Genomic DNA, 23814 nt, shown 5'->3' with positions numbered 1-23814 from the left:
CGCCTGTCCGCGGAATCTGATTGGATGAATGTAAAACCATATCGCGTGAGTTTAGCCAATCTTCAACCGGGAAACTCATGCAACGCAAGCTGTATTTTTTTATCCGCTTAAAGAGCTCGCAGGAGGAAACAACATTCACTAAACCGGGCAAATTAAGTGCTCTCATATGCGACTGTTATTAAAAAAAAAGTGCCAGACAGGGTTGTTCATATTCGCCAAATGATTTTTGGCATCTACCGAGGATTAATGTGCTACGGGAAGAGCGCAGCAAACTAACCGAAAAAGCAACTGTCCAATCTGAAAACATTACCTCGCTGCAAGAAGGTGAGTGTTGACATGCAAACACATTTATGCTGTGAAATGGTTATTAAATAACTTCTGCGTTCATCATATCGAAAATAGTTTTCTGTGCATTATTAGTACAATAAACTGAGGGCTTTGTTGCGGCAAAGTGTCTTTCAAACTAGGATTAGTAGGTGAGTGTAGGGAAATATAGCATATAATCAATAAAAAAAAATTCTTTTTCTATGCAGATTTAGTTTCCAAGCAATTGCACAATACAATACACAATATTTCACGCACGTAGTATTATCAATTGTAGCTAGAACATTAATTCCATGTTATAAATGAAACATGTTCAGTATATTGGATTATTGTGGTGCTACTTTAATCTGTTCAGATCCATTGCACGTTTTTAAAGTTGATTTGAGCCCTTAAAACATTGATAAAATATCAATATCCAATCAGAGTAGCTGCTGCCAAAAAGGCTTTAGGCCACTGCTGCCACTATTGAGCCACCACCAGGTCAGACAGACACACACAAATGGCTACATGTTGCTGATAGACCATGAACAAAATGTATTGTTTCCACCTCTGTGTGTCATCAAAATATATTTGCTCAAAGGCTTGAACGTGCAACCACATCCTGTGGAAACACATTTCACTTGCACCGTCAAGAACCGCAATTGGACACAACTCAAGCCCAACGACTCGACATGCGCAGACTCCCTGACTCGAGCCAACGTACAGGCTTAAATGCTCCTTACTTCTTTCCTTTGAAATGTTCCGTTGTGATTTCATCTTTGCTGAGGTCACACGCGCCAATCACCAGGCCCGCCCTTAACAACCCGCATTCTTCGCCTCCGTCTCTGTGTTCGGCCCTGGCTCGACGAATGTCGGTCAATGTCCACTTGCCTCGCATCTGAGCTGTTTCACCAGCCAGTATTCTTTCTCTTATAAATGTTGGTTTTAGAACGGTTCCCACTGGAACAACATCTGACCTCTCTTTCCTTAAAGGGGACATACTATGGAAAATTTACTCTTTAAAGGTCAGAGGACAAAGATTTAAAAAAAACAATTCTTAACTCTAGAACCCCTTTACAAATCACATCTGCCATTTGGAAGTGATTATATGGCAGATATACCTGCTGTATATTCGATAAATATGATGCAGAATGCGCCTTCTGCGTTTTCCGGCGCTGTGACGTCACACAAGCCAAACATCCTGTTCATTCGGCGTTGTGTGCTATTGTTCCATGCTGTTGTTCCCGTCCTTGTATATTTGTTGTCGTATGATTTAACGATGTCACGATGGTTTATTGTGTGGCATTTGGTTGTACAAATCATTGGAACTTTGGAATGACTGCCCACCACTCAAGTGTGAAATTTAACAACCAAGTAAATGTTTAGTTTTCTGCCTATTTCAAAAAATTTGACTGAGAGTGAGCCATTCTGCACTGTCGCCCCACTGTTACCTAGCAGTGGGGCCAATTAACATAATAACCAACCCCACACTGAGGTTCTGAGGTGGAATGGAATTCTTTATTTTGAACATGTGAGAAAATGAAAGCAACTAAACGGAGAACATTTGAACACAAATTAATAATTTAATAATTAAAAAAAAGTTCAGTTATACATATTTGAAAACGAATAGGAAGAAGTAAAACTTAGTAGGAAGAAGTAAAACTTATTGAGGAAGTTTCACTTTTATGCGGTGGCCAAAGCACTATCATGTCGAAGCCGTAAGGTGAGCAGAGAACACATTCAGTTCTGATAATAATGCTATCGTAATATTCGGCTAAGTTGTCTACTTGGGGTGTTATTTGCGTCTGGCCATGTCATGCGCCACACTGCTACATTAATTGACAAGTGTATTTCGGTGGCTTGGTGATTAAATCCTGTATCCACCAGTGGTAATGCAACGGAATCGTAATAGGCGCTCGCTTTAAGTAAGATACCAGAATTAGCTTTTTATGAACGACAGCTGATTGCTCTGTGAAGTTGTTGATGGGGTGTTTGTGTTCGGAGATTTGGGTTTTATTTTCTTGGGTGCTCGCTTGTTTTGCACACTACGGACTCTGCGTCCGTTAGTAGAAGCGAATGTCATCATGGCAAGAGATGTGTTGTAAAAATATCTATAATATCTGGGGTATTTTGACGAAAGCATGCTGTAAAGATATGGGAACTGTTTTAAATTTGGGGGGGGGGGAAAATGTCTCTCCCTTAAATGTAGCTACTGGAATTAGTAACCTCAAAAATACGTGACAGCTGTCTTATGAGAAGTGGTTGTCTCCAATGGGTTAACAAAAGTGGCCCTGAGGAAGAAAAAAGAAGAAAACACATTGAGTGACGCGTTGTAAATTTGAGTTTGTTTCATAACCACTCTTAAGTCCATGCAAAGTAGGAAATTTGATGACCCCCACCAGCGTGGTGACGTCGCACAGGGCTGGAAAGATTATTCCGCAGTCGCAACCCTGCTGATTAAAAGTGCCCATGTTGTACCACGCGCCGTATTAGCAGGGAGCCCGCAAGTTTATGGTGTAATTACTGCGGTGGGCTCCACGGCGCAGTGTCACAGAGGTTTAGAGGCTGAAGTGCTTTGCATGGTGCTGTGTCACTAGTCAGATTATAGTGCAGCTCCAGGATATTTGTGCAATAGAGGAATTGCTCCGTGTCTATTGAAGGAGTGTCATTGCTCGCATGCTATCAGCTGTGTGGCTAAAATACAGGAGCACATTATAACATGCTAGTTACATACTTGTAATTGTCATTTTAACCCTTGCATACTATTCATTTCCCATGCATACATAGCATTTTCCAGGTCAATTTCGACCAAGGCCAAGAAAGTCCTCATAATTGTCTTTATCAAATTATGAACGACGGATCTTTTCAAAATGGTCTCTCTGACATCGATTCATGGATAATGAATAAAGTTTCAGAGTTCTTCTTCTTTTTCTTTTTTTTTTTTTTTTTTAATCCTTCAAAAAGAGGCTTCAAGTTCTTTGATGCGACTCCCAGCTGAAATGTACAGTTAAACTAAACATAAAACAAACAAAGAATTGCAGGTTGTGTAGTTAAAACAACCACTAATGTTAATGCCATTTGCTGGGGAGTTGTGACAGCTTTGTATATATCTTTATGTTTGTATTATACTGCCCACAGGTGGCCAAGACGCTCACACCGGAAGGAGCTGCACAATCACGACAAATTAATTGTACACAAACTGTTTCATTCTGCACATTTAATTGAATTATGTTATTACTGTATGTTTTTATTAAGTACAATGTTATTGAGTGCTATTGTTCCGATTAAAAACACATTACAAAACATTTTGTTGGTTCCTTTGGGAGGCTGGAACGAATTAATTGCATTACCATTCATTTAAATTAGGAAAGGGATTTGAGATATGAATGTTTTGAGTTATGTGCTTGGTCGTGGAATTAATTAAACTTGTATCCTATGGAATCACTGTAAAATTAGATTCCCATGAATTCCCATTTTTCTATGGGAACATTTTTGGGGAAATCCAAACAAATGACTTGTCCACTGTAGCTTTTTACCACCAGGCCCGAGTTAGTCATTCAAACAGCCTCGGCCTCTTTTTCATTGGTTTATGGGGCAGTTATGATTGAGCCCTCTCAATTCGGCCTGGCAACAAGTGGCAAATGCGCGAAAAAAATCTGGGCAACTTGGTATCCTAATATGGTAGGATGCTAAAATGGTTTGAACATGTTTTTCCGGGCTGTTTTGTATCAGTTGGTTTATTACATTGCTTTTCGACATGCAGTGTATACCCTTCTAACCCCTCATTGTTAGATGGTGGCGTTCCCTTATTAAAGTACAACAGTAGGCCTACAAAGACATCAAAGTTGCGTGTGCTGCTGTGGGAGGTTGAGCTGCGCTTCCTCCTCCTCTCCAACAGTATCGTGCTCACTTTGGCAGCTCAGTGCGCCGATTTAAAAAAAAAAAAAAAGTGGGTCTTTGACTTGTCTGATTGCTTTTGACAGCTCACTCTCTTCCCTGGCGGATCAATGGAGCTCGGCGCTCTTCATTAGAAGCATCAATGCAGGGCACATTCCCAGAGGCTCAGCGAGGCCTCCCCGTGCTCTGGCAAAGCGTCGTCTTTCAAGCGTGGCTTGAAAAGAGCATTCTTGACATTTCATTTGCTGTAGTTTTGTATGGAAAAGGTAAATATGAAACATCGTAGAGAGTACCAGAACAACTGCCGAAAATCACAAAAAGTAAGCTTCAGAAGGGTTCCAGCAAATCATCTGTGAGTTTGACCTTTGCATGCAATGTTCAGTGCTTGTGATAAATAAAGAGACTAAAATTAAGTAAAACTACTCATGCTTTGGGCAGTGCAGTGGACAAAGTGCTGTCTCACACTTTTGAGGTTTTGGGGGTTCGAATCTGAGCGAAGTTTGGATGTTCTCCCCGTGCATCCAACATCCATACTGGCTTTGGTGGGCAATAAAAAAAAAAAAAAAAAACACTCCAGTCCCCTTCGCCGAATGTATTATGACCTGGAGAAATTTCTGCTGGAGCAAAGCAATTTTGAGGCAATGCGGGGTTGCTGTATTTTCGGGTAAAATATTAGGTTACCACCAAACACTGTGGTTTTACACTTTTCCAAGTTGTTTAAAAATGACATACAGTTTAATTTATATATATATAATTTATTTTTTTTTTTTGCTTCTACACCCCCATAAATGGGCTAGAAATGCTTATGATCTTTAATGAACCTAATTGGGCTGTCACGATTGTAACTTTTTAGAATCGCCCATCCCCCCAAACATTTTTATTTTATTTTTTTTTTTTTACTACTAACATGTTTTTTATTCTCATTTCTGAGGACTGGTCCTCTATCCGTAAACTGAATATGTTTGTACTAAGGGTATGGTATAAACGCTGTACAGAATTTGAGATATCAGCTAAACGGAGAGCATTCGCGATTAGCATGCGGGCATGCTGGAGCCTATTCCAGCAACCTTCAGCCGAGAGGCAGGGTACACAGACAATCAATCATTCACACTCACATCCACTCCTACGGACAATTTAGAGTCTTCACTTAGCCTACCATGCATGTCTTTGGAACGTGGGAGGAAACCGAGGAAAATCTACACGGGAACGGGGAGAACATGCAAACTCCACCCAGGCGAGGCCGGATTTGAACCCGGGTCCTCAGAACTGTGAGGCAGATGTGCTAACCAGTCTCCAATCGCCAGCGATTACCATTTTGGATTTAAAAAAATAATAATAATAACTACCATTCAGCTCATACATCATGTTATATGTGCATTACAAATATTATAGGGTCTTAAAAGTCAGGCGCTTCGCTGTCATTTTTGGCAAAGTTTATCAGTAGCCCAGCGCTCCGTCCGTCTGCAGTAAATGTCCATGTGAAACATTGGTTCCGGCGGAGCAAACATGGTTCCGGGAAGAACCTTTTTTTTCGTTTTTCTTTTTGGGGTCCTGGTGGAGCTAGGCAAAAATTCTGCCTCAACCTATTTTTGAAGTCGACCTAGCCAAGTTATTCTTTCTTTTTCTTTTCTTTTTTTTCCCTCCCCAGGCCTAGGACCTAACATGCATGTTTTTCGAAGGTTAGAGAATGCCGGAGAACCAGAAGAAAGTTCACGCAAGCGTGGGGAGAACGTGCACATTTCGCACAGGAAGGACTGAGTCGAAATTCAAACCTAGGACCTCTCGACTGTGAGGCAGACATGCACTAGCCTCACTGCATTGTCATCCTAATACCTTATAAAATTAATACCAAGTCCCAGTACTACTTTACATTTAACAAAAAGGCCTATTTTTGTCCTTCCTCCATGGAAAAACCCAAATAAGGCCTTAAATGCACTTGCCGCTTCCCCCTGAGCAAACAGATGCTGCTTTGGTCTGATGGGAAAATGCCAGCCTGTCTGCTTATTGTTCCTGTTTGCAGGAAGAGGGAACTATCTGAAGAAGTTTGTCTTTGTGTCAGCCGCGCGCTCTGGCTCGGGGCTCCGTCGTAAACACGGGCGTTGCGTCAGTTTGATGCTTGAAACGGCTGGAAATGATGGCATCGCACATGTGAAGTGTTGTTGTGCGCAGCGAGGCACAAAGAGCAACACATGCCAGGGAATGCCGCTTGTTGTCACCACGGTTGTGAGGCAATGACGACTTGGTGTGTCGTCATCCGGCCTCCAATTGGCTCCCTGGCCGGTCGCTATTGCAGAACCCGGCCCACCTGTGAAGTCTCACGTACACACACACACACAGATTGCCATACAAATTACAGGCCGTCACAGAGGGAAGCGCAGTGTGTGTTTGAGCACGTCTCGGCTCTTGCTCTGATCATCAATAATGCATGTCTTTGGCAGGATGAAAGGCTGTTTTGGCTCGGGGCGCGCGTCTCTTATGGCGAGAGACACATCACGCCTTGTAACTGTAGCATCAATGCGCAAAGTGAACCAATGCAGGGCTCTCTCTCTCTCTCTTTCTCTCTCTCTCTCTCTCTCTCTCAGAGAATGTGTGCGGGTTACATAAATAACATTCTTTTGACACGTCTTCACTAAATCAAGTTATTGATCATGTAATCGCCAGAAGGGAGTGAGACCGTCTGGCTGTTTGATTTGGAATGTGATCGTTTGATTTCCATGTGGAATCCAACACCCCATGTGGTGTACTCATTCAGAGGCAGTATCATATATTTGTGTTAAAGAAAACATTTATGTATTTGTTTGACAATTTGAACAGTTTCCAATTGTCTTAATGACGCACTTATGTCAAAATACCCTAAGTATCAAGAAATACTCCTTCTGTTTCGACCCCGGCTGACAGTGGTGCCTTGACTTAAAAGATTTTCGAGATACAACCCATCGATTGGCTGCATTTATTATTTTTTATTTTTTTGCTTTGAATTTAATTGAAATTTGACTCAGCTCTCTTAACAACAAGCAGCAGTTTGACTGATATAATTAGCAAGCTGTTTATTGCCACTCACAGCTGAAGGTTACTGTCAAACTAAACATAAAGCAAAGAATTGGACGTTGCGCAGTTGAAACAACCACATAGCCTCTGTGAGCATCCAATGGGAAACACCATTGGCACACGGGCTAAGAATTAGCCTCTTTAGTATGTGGTGGTGGTGGTGGTGTTAAGCAACAATATCTGAACACAAATGGTGCGGCATGATACTCATGCAGACAATAAAACAAGAACACTAACTCATGTATATCATCTTTATCCTCTGCGAAGAACGACTAATATTACTGTAGGACACATAATGTCCATGCTGATTTACTCACATGAGAGCGCGTGAGCAGCCCTGCGTCCTGATCAATAAGTCAATCAGCTAGCGTGCTGCTTGTTTAGATTCAAGTATAGATGCCTCGGTTTCTTCAGTTTAATTGCCTTCCGCTACTATTAATGAGCCTGTGCTTTACTTGCATGGATGCTTAACAACCAGCTGATGTCACTTTTTATGTTCACCTCTGAAGATAAAAGTCAGTTTGGGTTCGTTGCCATTCGTTTGGGTGCATTCACGCCATGAATAAGCGCTGTGCCATCAGCCTCCGGCACAAGCCCTCATCTCCTCTGACACATTGCCCATGCCTGTGTTTGCCATATGCCATATGGACTGCTCGCCGCGTTTGGGTGTGTGATGCCATGTGAGCCCTGTACACCATATGAAGGGTCATTTTGTTTTGTTTTGTTTCCTTTTCAGATTGTCATTCATCGCCACTGTTTTCAGCTTTTCTTTTCTTGTTTGTTTGTTTTTTTTGTTTTTTTTGTTTGTTTTTTTGCATTTGTACATGCATGTGTGCTATTGACTAATCCAGCAGGTGATTAAGAAAAAAAAATCTAATTTTATCTTACATGGTACTGCGATTGTGACATTGATCGGTATAAATGAATGTCCCATAATCTATGTGGAGTGTTTGTGTCATTAATTCAAAATATTATTAATCCATTCATTCTCAATACTGCTTATCCTGTTCATGGTCACGGGGTGCTGGAGCCTATCCCAGCTGATTTAAGGCCAAAGGCGGACTACACCCTCAACTGGTCGCCAGTCACTCGCAGGGCACATATAAACATGGACAACCACTCGCACTCACATTCACACCGTCACTGAGTGGGAACCGAACCCACGCTGCCTGCACCGAAGCGAGGCGAATGCACCAATACACCCTCAGTGATGAATATTATTAAATAAAAAAACATTTTAAATGCTGTATACTAAAATGTGTATTATATATATTTTTTTATAATCAGATTTATATTGTCCATTTTGCCAACTCTAATACAAGTTAAATGAAGATGGAAAAAAAACGTTATTAAGATGCAATAATATAGTCATTTGTCATTTTTTTTTGGGTCGTGCCCCTGCGAACTGTTCCTGTCCGGCAGGGATTTTTCCACCCTAAATTACCCAGTGGAATTTTATTTTATTTTTTTAATCCGGCTAGATATTTTGGCTAACAACAAGAGTTGTTGAGGTTTTGGCAGTATTTTCCCCTCATAGGAATTTTTACAAATATAAATAATCTTGTTCTGGGTCAAACCAATCTATTTTCAAAGTCATACAAGTGTAAAAAATAGTTGGTAAAATATAAAAGCACGTGGCATATTAATACCTATGCAATTAAAGTAGGAGATTCATTGATGATTACGTAATTGCTCACATGCCGAGTCTTATCCGAGTCTACTTATTGGGCAACAACTTGCGCTGCTGTTGTTTTGGTGCCAAATCGCACACAATAGTTACAAGCATTTGCACATGGCCTGATAAAACTCTACTTTTGCCAGCGGAATAGACTTGTAGTTTTATTCTATAATACCCACTTGTTTTGGGGCATTAAGACTACAATGGGTTAAGCTTTGTGTAACAAGAGAATCACTTCTTGTTTGTGTAGTGAGAAGAGCTTGCATGATTGCTTATTACTGTCCAAGTTGGTTCTTTTTTTTCTTTTTTGGGGATTTACACCACCACCACCACAATGTAATAGGAAATGGAATATTACTCAGCAGCACTTCACATGAAAGATTGCCTCAGTCAATCCAACCATTTCCTTTAGTAAAGAAACAAAAATATTTCCTTCAGGGTTAATATGTAACAACAAAAAAGTCACTGAACATAACATGAATAAAAGGTGCTGCCTCCAAACAAAATTCACCTTTGTCCCTTAAAATGAGATAAGCTAGAACGAACAGTCATAAATTGAGTAGCCCCTGCATAAAAAATGGGTAATATGTTATAGTTTAATCTGATATTTCCAAAATACATTTTTACATTATTTTATATCTACTACAGTGCTGCCTTGAGATACAAGCACTATATGCTGGCAGTAAACTCAACTCACTTCACAATAAGCAGAACTTTGGCAAATAGTGAACAATTCTTCAAAAAAAGAGGCTTCAAGCTGTTCAAGCTATTCAAGTTTACTGTCAAACAAAACAAAACAAAGACAATTGAACAACCACATGGCTTAGCTTTTCAGTCTGTTAGCGTAATGCTAAAGCGTATCTACACCCTGTAAGCTATGCATCAAACATAAATGGTACGGCAGAACATGTAGACAGACAACATAACCCTACTCAGTCGTATTCTTTATCCTCTGCGAAGATCGACTATAGATATGAGTGCAATACTGATGAGCTGTATAAGTAGAGATTACTCAATCAACAGTACATTACAACAATTTTTACTTTTTGGGGGTGCAGCGGATTAATGACATTTCCATTCATTTCAATAAGAAAAGATGATTTGCGATACTCGCCACCCTCTACCATTACTGCAGTACAGTTGGGTTTCAGTGTAATTCACCGCTGCCCGGGACTTCACTGTTTCATCGTTGTGCTTTAATAACAGCGGGATTATCAAGGTTGAGCCAGTGAACCCTGCCCTCATTACATTGCTGTCACACACAACACCCGGCTTTAGCCATGCACTCGCATTATGAATTTTGTATCATTATTTCCCCATCTTGTCTTAACCAAGCATTTGCCTTATAATTCTATGGCATTTCTCCTTCTTGTCACGCATCCTCTTGCAGCATCATCAGGCGTGATTGGGACCAAGTTATGTTTGCGTGCGTGTGTATGCATGGGTGTGATGTTTCCAGTAGAAAGTTTGACTGGTCTTATGTAAGTAAGCAAGTCTCAGCCAGTGGAGGTGGAGAGACAGATGGATGCTATTTTGGGCGGATTCTCCAAACACATGACTTATTCACATAAAGGTGGAACCTCCAAAGTCAGACCACCCCCAAAAGTGGTCAAATTTGGAATTCAAGCCACATTTTCTGTGAAAATATACCTCAAAGGTCAACATTTGGGAGTTGACCCAATCATCATGCATGATGCCGCCTCAGAAAGGTACCAGTGATGGAATAGGGGACACTTGTGAAGAAAACACACAGAGGAAGGGGGCCTGAGCTGAGACTTGAACCCAGAACCTCAACTGTGAGGCAGACGTGTGAACCTCTAGTTCACCGTGCTGCCCCAAATACATTCAGTAAGTAAATGGAGGAGACCCTGCAGTTTCCACTATTACTTGTGTGAGGGGATTTGCCCAAATGAGCCCAAAAACATTTCAAATTAGAAGTTAAACAAACAAAGGATTGACATCTACTTTGGATGTTCCACTTTACTTGTGTCTTCTAGTTCTATTCAGGAAATTAGCAAAGTAGCATTCGACTCACACACAGTCATCAACATTGGCTTGTTACACTTTTCTAAGATTTGCTGCGTTTTCTCCGTGTCACAACACAGTCATATCCCTTTTCTGATACTGTACATAGTGATGGGCCGTTTTAAAACATTTCTGGAAATGTATAAATAATACACTAGTCTCTTACAATAGGGAAGAAATATCTCGCTGTTAGCTGCAGCACTCCCATCACTTTAGGAAGACTACTTTAGTCTTCTGGAGCCATGCAAGCACGTACTCGGGTGTGCCCAGCGATGATACGTCACGATATTTGGAACTGAAGAAGGTAAAACTTGCACAAACACATGGAGCGTAGTCAAGTCAAATAAGGTAACACATTTCCTCAGAATATTTCCTCAATTATAGCCATGTAGTTAATACTTTTTAGATTCTCGTAGCCATTTTGGGCCTTTTCCAAGCGCTTGGTGAACTCCTACTAGGGAATTTGCCCAAATCAGCCCCTATTGGAACCAGCTATCCGAGATAGTCCTTGGAAGACGAATGTTGCGCCAAGTTGCACTTAGCAACATCGATCAGGAGTAGACCCACAAGAGTCTCAAGAACCCATGCCCAGAAAGACACAGGTCGTGTGGCCTTTTGGTTCGAAGTGGCCATTTGAACAGTTTCGGCACTTTCCAGGCGTCCTTCAAAGACGAAGTTGTCCTCGAGATTTGATCTGATTTCGAACAAATCTGAACTGAAATATGTTCTCTTCTGTCATTGCATGTCGGCAGAACACAGCCCGGAGGTTTGATGACTTGCCATAAAACAGCACAGTCTAATAACTCAGCTCCGCAAAGTCAGAGCACGATTATTATTTTTAGTAATCTTACAATTTCCCCTGTGGTTCTTCCAGAGCATGGAACTAGCCAGGCTGCAGTCTCCTCCCCTGGCTCGCGCTAATCACACCAGGATCGCCGTCATCCACCGTCGGTGCTCTCTTCGCTGAACCAGCAACGAAGAACCATGCTGTCTGGGACGTGGCGGCGCTCCGCAGGGCACCAGCAACCCGCTGCGGCGCCCGTGGTGAACGGCAGGGGGGTGACGCTGTGCGGCGTCCCAAGCGGCACGGTGGTCCTCGAGGCCCAATATGATTACAACTACCGTGGTGCTGATGGAAGGCAGGTTTGCATTCGGGAAGGCGAACGGTTCATACTCCTTAAGAAGACCAACGCTGACTGGTGGCAGGTGAGAAAATAGTTCATAATAAATATTCGATAATATGTCTGAACCCTGAAAGTAATTACTGCAAGCAACTTTTTTGTTTTGTTTGTTTTTTTGCACTCAGGCATGCTAAATATTAGCTAGCTAAACATTTCATAATACTTCTTAACATTCCTAGGCTCCCCCCATTTATATTTGCATTATATTATTGTTATACAGTGAACCCCTGTTTATCACGTGGGATACGTTACACACCGCCATCTGTGAAAATCTGCAATTTAGAGACTTGTATCCATGCCACATGGTTTAAACGTATTAAAACACACTTTTTTGAAAGTATTCCTTGGTTCCTGTTCGCACTCTCTTGATGTCAAGAAATTAGGGACTTATCGGAAATCATTTATACTTGCTTACGCACATACTTTGAGGACATGAAAAGAGGACTCTTTCGAGTGCACATTTCTCCGAATGAGTGGAAATGCATGATACCAGTTTTAGAAGAAGAAGAAGAATCACCTTTATTGTCATGAACATGCAAACATGCACACAAAATTTGTTCTCAGCATTTTACCCATCACTGTGAACACACACACACACACTCGTTAGTGGAACACACTGGAGCAGGGGGCAGCTGAAGCGCCCGGGGAACAGTTCAGGGTATCAGTGTTTTGCTCAAGGACACCACAGCTATGTGTCCGGGGGATGTTGGCATATGGTCCGGTCGGGGTCTTGAACTTAGGTCCCCCCACGGTGGCAGGCGATGATCTTAGCCATTGGCCCACAGCTGCTTCTGAAGTTTACTGTAAAACTGACACACAAAATGAAAGAAAGTCTGCGAATGTTTAAAGAAATAGGCTAATGGAAATTAGCATAGATGTGAATTGTGCATTAACGGTGATTAATACCCTTCTAACAACTGCTACGTCAACACACACGGAGCAGCAACACATACAAGCTGGGCAGACAACAACAGTCACAGACATGTATTCTCTCTGCTGTGTGGGAACGACAATTGCTGGAAATTAGTCGGGGACCTGCTCTGCCTCATCTTCGTGCTCTAATTACACACTGCCTCTCTTCCAGTTGTGCTCAGTCCTGCCCTGTAACCCCGCCCACCCCCCCCCCCCCCCCCCAAAAAAAAAAGATGACCTGCGATAGGTAGACCAGGGGTTCACTGTTCAAACATTACTGTGATTGTAATGTACTTTGACAAACGTCTGTGAGGGAATTTGCCCAAATGAGCCCAAAAACTGTTTTGAAATGACTAAATTCAATATTTCCGCCAAGTAAGTGACATTAGCCACTAGAACTATCTTGTGCCCACAGTAGCTTCCAAAATAGGGGTTTGTGTTTGTGGTGTAACAGGTGCGCAGGATAGGGGCCGCAAGTAAAACAAAGCCGCTGTACGTGCCCGCCACATATGTGACGGAGGTTCCTGTCGCGCCCATGCCCTCGCCCTCGCCCCAGCACTTCATCATCTCGGCCTCGCTCAACTCCAACGTCCGGATCTTGCCCCGAGTGGCGCTCACTCCGAGCCCCACGGAGCTTGCCTATCACGATCAGCACCAAGGTAAAATGAGAAAGAAACACGGTAACCGTGTTTCTTCCCATAACAATTCTTCTTCGTATGTTTTATACACAGCGAGTAAACCCATCTACCGCTCCATGGAGAACCTCAGCTCCAATAGTGCCTTCAGAGGTCTGTACACCGAAGGCAACGTGAGTGGCGTCCGTTTCTCTGGCTTCACGTTCAACTCTTCCCCCTCCCCGTCAGGCCACCTCGCAGCCCCCGGGGAACCCGCCGTCTCGCAAACGGCGTCGTGTAACGCCAGGGTGGTCCCCATGATCACTCGCAGCCAGAGCCAGAGCAACCTGACGGACAATGAGAACCCTTACGACGAAGTGGGCGGAAGCTTCAGCGGCCACGTCAATTACACGCTCCCGAAGAAGTCCTGCAGCCAGTGGGACATGGTGGGATCTTCTGGCAAGAACAACCGCCTGCAGGTAGGAATGTGGAGGGGAAGACAATAGTGCGAATGTGTATTTCCTTCCAGAAATTCTTTGTTAACTCGGCTGCTCTGGGCCCCGAGACAGTTCTCCACTTTTTCCCACCCGTTTGAAGCCCCTGATCGTACCACATCATAATTGGAGCGATTCATAGCGCCTCATGATTGGAGTGAATGGTGTCTCATCAAATTATAATCAAAGTCAATCGTATCTCATCGCAACTGAAGTGCATGTCGTGGTATCGCGATTGGAGTGGCATCTTTCGAGGCTTATTTTTTTCCCCAAAGAATTCAAAATCGTAGAAACTCGGAGGGCAGCTAAATGTAGGGATTCCATCTCATCGCTAACATGCATCAACAATATAAAGTAGGTCATACTTTTAGTCACCAGAACTGTTCTTAAGTCGCTTCTAGTCTTTAATAGTGTTAGTCGTAATGCTCTATTACTAGTACAATATATATCAAAATGTTGAACGTGCGTTTCTTCTTCACCATCGAGTGTGACATACAGTAGCTCTGACAGCTGAGGGTGCGTTTCATTCACTGTCCGTGCCTTTCATAATCCCAGAAATGACGTCAGGGCATCCCAGAATTACATCAGAGTCCATGCCAGTCATTTATTCACTCTCTCTATCGAGCTCCCTTCCAACTGAACTCATTATGTGCTTAATCCCAGTGAGAAGGACATGCTGCTCTTTATCCCTTGAAATTTCTCTCACAAATATAGTTTGTTAGGGTGGAGGGGAGAGCTTTGCAAATTCAGTGTTGCTTTTTCAGTGCATTTTCATACTGCGGATAGTTTCCAACATATGAAGCTGTTTCTTCAGAGTAAATATTAAAACCAAACATGATTTGAAAGCTTTTTAATTGCATTTGCAGGCTGCAACTGTCACCATCATAAAAGCATCATCTATCAACCGTACGTTTTAATTAACAGTGGTAAAAAATGTCCAAACTCCACACAGGAAGCAAGAACCGAGATTCGAACCCAGAACCTCTTGACTGTAAAACAGATGTGCTGTGAGGCGGACGTGCTAACCACTATATACTGTATACAGAGTCATGAAAAGCAATGTACACACAGTCGAGCCAGTCAGAGAGCGAAAGTCTGTACATGCCTTATCCTTATTTCGTGTCCTCCAAATACCCTCATCTTAATCCACAGTGCGACGCATTATTACGGTTTTTAGGCGCCCCTCTACATGCCTGTAATATTACTGTTTGTTGGATTTATTTGCTATGCTCTTAAATTGTCAGTTTCACATGGAAGTCACAGGATCAAACCATGTCACATTGACATTTTCATGTGAATTACACTTCTATTTGCCTGCGTAAATAATGAAATAATGAAATGAGGTCTCAGTATATTTTAAAAGCATTTATGCCCATTTTCTCTTTCCAGGTCCCGACAGAATCCTATCTGTCTCAGCTGTCCTGGCAGGACTCGCCCCTCTACTGTCAACCGCAGGTAGACAGGCGTCCTTCGCAGACGGAGCCCCCCAATCCGACCCCCGGCCAGCAGCCACTCCAGGTCATGGACTTGTGGGAGCAGTACATGGACCTGTCTTCTCTGAGAAGTTATTACGTCAACAGGATCACCAAGGAGAGATCCTGGAAGCCTCCTCGGAGAGCCCGCGGAGGCTCCGATGCCAACAAGCAGGTTCGCAGTTAATTCTCAACATGTGTTTAATGAAGTCTTCGCCAGATTGAGCTGGATTCATTTAAGGCTCCCTCACGAGAGGTTAGCGAAGGGTCAGTGTTTAAAGATAAAAAGAGTCTCATTTATATGCTCATGTAGTTCTACTAAATCCGCACTAGAGACATTATTTTTAGCCAAAGAACAACATGTAGTGAAGTTTGTACCTAGAGAAATTGCAGGACTTCTAGGACATAGTGACTAGATCAGGGTCAGGGTAATTCCATTGAATTCAAGATTTGGATCCATCCCTTTTCTATTGCACTTGTCCATTTGGGTCGCGGGTGAGCTGGAAACTATCCCACGAGACCTTTGGCGATTGAAGTGGGATCCACTCTGTCTTCACACTCGCATTCACACCTACGGACAATTAAGAGTCTTCAAAGAAGCTCAGGGCTGCCGCACAGCGAACGTGGCTGAAGTTAAAAATCACAAAAAAAATAAAATAAATAAATTCTGACTTGGACTCACAACCCCCATACACCGGGCGATTGACCCTTGCACATATACCAACTCACTTGACCCCAGGTGTTCTTATTGGGTAAACATGTTTTGAGGCGCCACACTTAGCGTACTGTATTATGGTATTTTCTCTATTGGACCACAAACAACATAGCCCGATTGTCAAGGAAGAAGCGGAATACCCTGGCTGCTGTTGCTCTATTGTAATAATACAAGGAGAGGAAAGAGGTGAGAAATAAAGGAGAGATATTTGGATATTTGAGAGCCTGTTGGCTCCATTCAATGACTGCACTTGTGCATTTTGGTAACAAAGACTCTCCATGCTTTGCTTTTTCAGCTACAGGTTCTTAAAATTATGAATTTCATAAAACAATATATTTATATGTACTGAACAGTATATACTGTATTAGTATGGCTTGGTGGCCATTCTTGCAGTACTTTCCAACTGTCGGGGGATACTGGGAGCAAATCAAACTCCATGGTTTCTTATATCTGCTTTCACAAAAAACAAAATGTGGCAATCATAAACATTATAACACTGATGGAAGTGTGTGTTTGTTCCCCATTTTTTTTTTTTACAAGCGGTCTTTTTATCTTCCAGGTCATTGCAACGCGAACCAAAACGTTACCCAGAGAAGCAAGCCATCTGACACTTCCGCTTCCTGCAACTGGCAATGGTACTATGCACAGGGTAAGCCTCCTGCACGTCTACCACAGTAAATTGATTGTTTATCATCACGGACATCACTGAGGTGGGTAATGTCATGCTGTCATGGAAACCTGCCGAGGTGGGTTCAGCGGATTGTTTCTGGCATTTTTACCTTCTACAGTTATCCCTGAGCACTGCCACAAATAGCGAAAAACCTCAAGTATTTGATGTTTACAATGGCTTATATTCAGTTTAAACCGTAAATATACCATAAACTAGGATCCCAAAACAGTTACAGGTTATTTCAAACTCATCTAAAACCATCTTAAATTTTTTATATCCACTGTACCTTTATTTCTATACTTTACTGTGTTTATTTTCTCATGCAAGGATTCCTCTCAAGTGCTTTTACTGGTGTAATGGTACACAGAGTGCTCAGTGGATGCATCGGAATGCTGCGACAATGTTTTAATTAGGCGACCACGCAATAATCATGAGTTATTAACGACCTTATCATAATTCATGCGCCAGTGTATGCTTAGACAAATAGCCGGGCCTCGACATGCTGAGAATAAAGCAAGAGTAAGACAAAGTATGAACATTACTGAGCCTCCGAAGTCATTGTCAGGCTCATCCAGAGTGCACAGAAGCACTGAACTTGCACCAGATTAAGAACCTAGCTAAATTAAAAAGTAGGATTACTTCTCCGTAGTTGCCCCATCATTGCTGACTGACTAACTGCGCCTGTGACGCATTTACTACGGGCTAACGCTCCTGCAGGGAATAACGAGGTAATGCCTCTTTGATCGGATCCGGACCAGCAGAAGCCATTAGACCCTGCGAGTATTTTAAAACCCAAAATATTGCTACATCTAAATCACTCATCTGACTTGAACCTCTTCATGACCCCTGCAAATGCATTTCATGACTTTTGATAGCATGTAAACAGTATGCACACACACACACACAATGATGTGTTTTGGGTTTGATTTAGCATCACTTTATGTAGGTTGAAAAGGTAAATGCCCTAATAGCCTCAGACATCTATATGCACCAAACAATCCCAGGGCTGATCCTCATTGTCCTAAATGAGCATTTCGCATCATCTGATTGCATCAGCATGGCATCAATATCGTATTAACGCCTATAACGCTCATCAAAAACAAATGGCATGAAAAAGAAATACCCCATCAAGAGGCGCGATTTCCCCTGTCAAGGTAGTATGAGGTGCATTGACCCATATATGTCACTTTACATTGTTGAGTACATGCACCAACAAGGCAGGAGCTCAGTCAAATGCAGTGTTCTGTGTATGTGTGTCACATGACTCAATGATAATAATAATAATTCATAGTCCACATGCTGTCTATTTTAACCCCATTAAACTGTGCACTCTACTGAATTAATATATTGCATGTAATGATACTGGTGATCTATTCTTACATATGCATGTCCATTTAATTGTACTTCTTATCTGCTTTCATGTACAGTGGGACCTTGACTTTGAGGCTGCAACTAACGATTAGTGATTATGCTATCGATTATTTTTTCGATGAATTGGATTTAAAAAAAAAAAAAAAAAAAAAAACTTTTTCAATTCCCATCCCAAGGATGTGTATGGAGAGACACTGTCGCTGATGCACTTTCAAATGTCAAACACACAAATACAAAATGAGAACACTCGCAAGGAGTCAACAAAGTTAAATCTGTCCAAAGCCCAAATCAGTAACCCATTGACAATTAGATTGAGAATTGTCTCACAATTAAATTGGAAAGAAGGAGACCAAAGAAGATCTCATCAGTCAGTCCTGTCCGGGATGATGCAAAGACACTAAGGCTTGTTCATTTGTTTTCACATTTTCGCAGTCACATTCCTAATCGCATTAAATTTTAGAAATAATTTTCGTTAACACTCTGCAAATATTAATTGCAAGGTTAAGAGACATTTTTTGATTGATTATTTAAATTTTTATTTTGTTTTTGGTGGGGTGGGCAAATTCCTAAAAGAAATCAAAAGAAATGTGCATTGTTCACCACCTTTTTGGGTGAAACATTCCTAAGATTTTTGGAGTAAATCTGGTCTAAATTCTATTCTCGTTGGACTGTTTTACATCTTATTTTTCTCTCCCCTAACAAGGAGGGTCCTATTTTTCCCATCAATGCATTAGAAAGGGCCTTTTGACGGTGGAGAATATTGCATTATCATGTCATCAAAATGGTGAAATATTGGTCGCCACCACCAACCTGGATAGTACTGACGGCACTTGAAGGAAAAGACAGCTTGGTTCCGTAGTTGCAAAGTTTCCTTGTGCAATATATACCGATTGGTGGTCTTTGCAGGGCCAAAATAGTGTCCCAAATGACTTGGCTATATTATCTGAAATGTAGGCCTTTATTTCTATGCTAGATATGAAGATATGCCTTCAATTCTGCATTGAACGGTAACTTAAAAATGACAAAAATGGAGCTAGCCCACTGCAGTTCTTAATGGCTCGTATGAACTTGAGGGAGGTCTCTTTTTGACATGTTTCTGCTACGATACTAATTTAGAGGGCAAGTTCCGCACAGGTCAAGCCTTGGCACCATGCAAGCCATTGCGCTGCGGTCGCCATGGTGATGTCGCTGCCGTCACCGTGGTAGAGTTGAGTCCGCACCTTCCTGCTTGTGCTCGCTGTACGTGCTGATAAAAACAGCTTCCCCCTACAATGGGGAAGTCGGGCCAGCCCAGCGAGGAAGAAGAGACGAGACAGTTTGTCCTTCTTTGAAATGCGGCGTGAAAAGGGGTGCCGACGCATAGGCGACGCAAAGCGGCGAGCGAGACGAGAGTTTGGGCCTCGGAACGCTCGGTGGTGATGAACACGTTTGCAGTAAGTCTTTCTACACATAGTCTTCAATGGAACGGAATACAGCGAATAATTTCAACTGTTTGGTTGTGTTCTCATCACCCTTTCAGTGTGTTTGTGTGTAAGTCGTTACAGTGTTTCGCCACAGCGCACTTTCAACTGGCAGGATGTGCGCAGTACACTTAAAAAAAAAACTCGGCTTAAAAAAACATACTCACAAAAGTCATGAAATGAGGAATATTTTACTTTGGCAATTTTCTTCAAAATGTATCAAGTGGTGCTTATCAGAAGATAATACTGTTAGCTAATGCTAATCTGTGCATCCAACAAAACTCAATGGAGCTCCACTTACCGTTTGCCTTTGTTTGGCGTGATAGCAGGGGCGTGGCACCCGGGTGGGATTTGGGTGTTTCTGCATGAAAGTGTTTCAGACTCTGGCTGTCGCTTCACCGCAGAAACTCGTGGTGGTTATTAGGTTAACAGTGGGGCTGGAAGTGCAGAACAGTTTGTTCACACACAGAAATTTCAGAAATTTTACTGGGTTGTTGAATTTCATACTTGATGGGTGGGTAGGCACTCTAGAGATGCCACTATTTGTTTATAAGCAATTAAAAAATACATTTTCCATACATCTCCTTTAAGTATTTCCGTATACTCAGTTTTAGTCAGCTCCCTGTTTTTACATTTGCCGTTGTCCCTTGCACGACAAATGAAACTTCCTCTCTGTCTTTATTCTAGCTCTCACCTGATTTCCTGTTTGGGAGTCACCAGAGGAACACAGACAGCGGCAGCTGGCGGATGAAACAGGTGAAATTCTCGTCTTTCTCCGCACTTTCATCTGCAAAAAGGGAACACCTTGAATTTCACCTTGCACACAAAAGAATAGATGGCGCTTTGTACCAGCTCGTGATGTTCTCTCAGCACAGCAGGAGGGGAAAGAAAGAGGTTCTTAAGACTTCTGAAATTGGAGAAGGTTTTTTACTTCATATTGTGTGTGCACAAACCAAACACCAGCATGAATCATTTTACGCCCATATTAGGGCTCTGCGATTATTCAATTTGTATTAATTAATTTGAATGTATTTTTCAGGATGACCTTTTTTTTTTCTTTTTTTTTTTTTAAGCATCTATCATTTAAAGTGTGTCCCTGCTGAAGTGCTCTGCTTACACTAACAACATGACTGCGAACAGAGAGGAGCTAGAGGTGGACGAGCTTATTAAAATACACAATACTGTGGAGTGCTATATTTCTTATTAGAATGCACAATATTTTTGTCTGTGTTTTATGGGCGTCTAGAACGATTACTGGAATTTGATTTGAGATACAAGAAGAAAAAAAAAAAATCGAAGTAACCAGCTGGGTTGAGCGGTCGCGCTGACTGCGGCCACTCAAAGCACACCGTCGCCGGAAGCGAGTGTGTCGGCGACCTGCTGAAGAGGACCGAGGAGGGAGGAGCATATCGATGTGGCGAAAATGAAGCGAATGCATGTTCAGTGTGTCGCATGATAATGACGAATCCTGCCGTCTCAAATGCCAGGCGGAAAAGACCAACTATTATAGCTTGAAAAAAGACATTTTGGGCATTTCCAACGCAAATTATCTTGCAAACACAATTAAAGGACATCAGACATTAAAAATAACATTTTAAAAATGATGGAAGGGGATCTTTAAGTGAGTTTTTTTTTTTTTTTTTTTTTTCCCCCGCCTAGCCCTTAGTCCATACCGACTGTACTTTATTTCCTTTGCGGGGCCATGAGGGGAGGACTGAAATGGGGGCTTTTGAGGAGATCATCTCATGAAAATCAATGAGCCCTTATTATTAGCTTTGCGACAGCCGTGTTTCTCCAGTGAATTCTTCCAGAATGCATTCAAGTAACGCCAGGTACACGCTTTAGTTTCCAGGAGATCAGCATTTATGCATATTAAAGTGGTGAAATCGCAACTCATGGTGTTAAGAAGAAAAAAAAGCTGTTACCCAAGCAGCTCTTAGTGCTACATGTTGCATCACAGTGGGGTGTGGGTGCATTTGGTTTAAAGTCTCTGTTGTAAAAGACTCCTCTTAACTCTTAGTTGCTTAATCTCCCTTGCATGAAGAGTTGCAAGTTTCTGGGATGTATGGTGTGATTGTTGAGAGAAGTAGGTTACTGGAATTGGGGAAAAGTACTTGATTATGGCTGCCTCTGCATGAAAGGTTCCAGTTTGTGTGACTATATGCACACGATTGTATGCGATTGCAGCATTTGTTGGTACATTATGTATGTCACTTTAAAGAGAGTAAGTATAATGCAGTTGAAAAGCAGCCCAAAAATGGTACAAGTTAGAGTATAACCCATATTCGCTGTCTCGAAAGTCAAATAAAAGTAAGAGTTCAAACCGGTACAAATGAGTGTGAATGGTTATTTATCCATATGTGCCCTGCAATTAGTTGGCAACCAGTCCAGGTTTACTCCGCTCCTCTCGCCAAAAGTCAGCTGGGATAGGCTCCAGCTCATCAGCAACCCTTATGGATTCCCGTAAATTTCTCATGTATAATGTGCATTTCTTTCCCCCAAAAAATGTCAAAAGTCAATAGTGCGCATTATACATAGGTATAGGGGAAAAGGAAAAAGACTACCATTTTATAAATGTATGCCCCCATCTAGAGTTTATGAAAAAGTTGTACAATTTCGTTCCAATATGCCACCGCCCCCCAGAGGTTATGAAAAAGTTGTACACTTTCATTCTAGTATGCTACCGCCACCAAGAGGTTATGAAACAGGTGAAGCCTACACTTTTCATTCCAATAGGACAGGGGTACTTATGACTGCATATATGTACAATTGTGCTCATAAGTTTACATACCCAGGCAGAATTTGTGAAATTATTTTTTTTTTTTTTTTTTTTTAAATATGACCGATGACTGAACAACAACCACCATTAATTTCTTTATGGTTATGTTTCGTTAATGATAATGCTTTTCTGAAATGCTTGACAGTTTAATTTGAATCCCATTAAAATGAAATTTATTGTGTTTCGCCTGGTCCTTCATGTTTTCTTTAAAGAATTGAACACATCTTACAAATTCTGGATAGGTAATCAAACATCTGAGCACAACTGTGTTTTCTCATTTACTAAATAAAAGTAGGGCTGTTCATTTCAAAATAAGAGCAAGTAAATAAAACGAAAATATTATGTGTTCAAATAAAGTGCTTAACTTCAGAATAATTATTTGTAAAAACTAACAAAATACAGATAATACTTCACATTTTGATCAGATGGGTAGAAGCAATGTAAAAATGCATTATACGTAGCTTGAAGGGTTTTCCAGAATTTTGAGGTCAACGTTGGGGGTGCGTATTATACATGGGTGCGCATTATACACAAGAAATTACGGTAATAGATAGTACCCTTCTGTTGTGGTTTCACACAAAAAACAACACAAGACGACAAATTAAAAACAAATCACACTCGTGGAATTTGTAATAATTTACATACAATAACATGATCATGATCTTTTATTTGCTTTTTTTCCCCGTTGCACCTTGCCTGTGTTTGTGAAGAGCATGCAGCGCGCCGCCTCCTCCGACACAATTTGCACGATGGCGCTCGGAAACACCGGCCCCCCGTGTCAAGACTCTGCCACCCCGCATGACGCCAAGCAACTCCTTTCACACTCGCAGTCCATGATCCTGTCCGAGAACGGCAAGGTATCCACCACCTTGCGAAGCCCATTAATGCCTATGTTTTTTTATTCAAGCTTACAAATCCACAGAAAACACCTTTTCCTCTTTTTTCAGCTGGCCCGGCAGTGCCGAGACTACTCGTGCAACGTGACCAACATCGTTGTGGAGCCGCCGTCTCCCGAGAGCTCTCCAGACGTCGATGGCGATACTCCGGTGAGGGGAAAACACCACCTTTTTACTTTCACATCAAATGTCCCGTTTATTCCATCTTGTGTTGAAGTAAATTTTTCAAGGACGTCTTTTGTTCCTCACATCAAGCGGGCGGTGGGAAATTTACAAGTAGTTTGTCCCCACTCCCAAAT

At 41.9% G+C, this 23814-nt stretch overlaps 1 protein-coding gene across 10 annotated transcripts in view; it reads left to right on the top strand.

Annotated features, from left to right (window-relative positions):
- The first annotated feature begins 63 nt into the window (after nt 1-63).
- The window catches only part of arhgap9 (Rho GTPase activating protein 9), a 41459-nt gene continuing 17708 nt past the window's right edge, over nt 64-23814 (top strand). For 4 of the 10 annotated variants that reach the window (XM_061786255.1, XM_061786249.1, XM_061786253.1 and 1 more), the window contains exons 1-9: nt 64-324; nt 11826-12157; nt 13499-13703; nt 13776-14137; nt 15542-15799; nt 16899-16988; nt 20528-20596; nt 23330-23476; nt 23567-23665. In XM_061786255.1, coding sequence (XP_061642239.1) covers nt 11936-12157; nt 13499-13703; nt 13776-14137; nt 15542-15799; nt 16899-16988; nt 20528-20596; nt 23330-23476; nt 23567-23665 — 1452 coding nt within the window. In that variant the 5' untranslated portion in view covers nt 64-324; nt 11826-11935. The remainder of the gene's footprint in view (nt 325-11825; nt 12158-13498; nt 13704-13775; nt 14138-15541; nt 15800-16898; nt 16989-20527; nt 20597-23329; nt 23477-23566; nt 23666-23814) is intronic. The other 6 variants (XM_061786257.1, XM_061786256.1, XM_061786254.1 and 3 more) reach the window with 3 other exon arrangements.

This window comes from Phyllopteryx taeniolatus, chromosome 9 (genome assembly GCF_024500385.1).
Source record: "Phyllopteryx taeniolatus isolate TA_2022b chromosome 9, UOR_Ptae_1.2, whole genome shotgun sequence".
In the NCBI taxonomy this organism is placed as follows: domain Eukaryota; kingdom Metazoa; phylum Chordata; class Actinopteri; order Syngnathiformes; family Syngnathidae; genus Phyllopteryx; species Phyllopteryx taeniolatus.
This window is presented reverse-complemented; position numbering and strand designations above follow the sequence as displayed.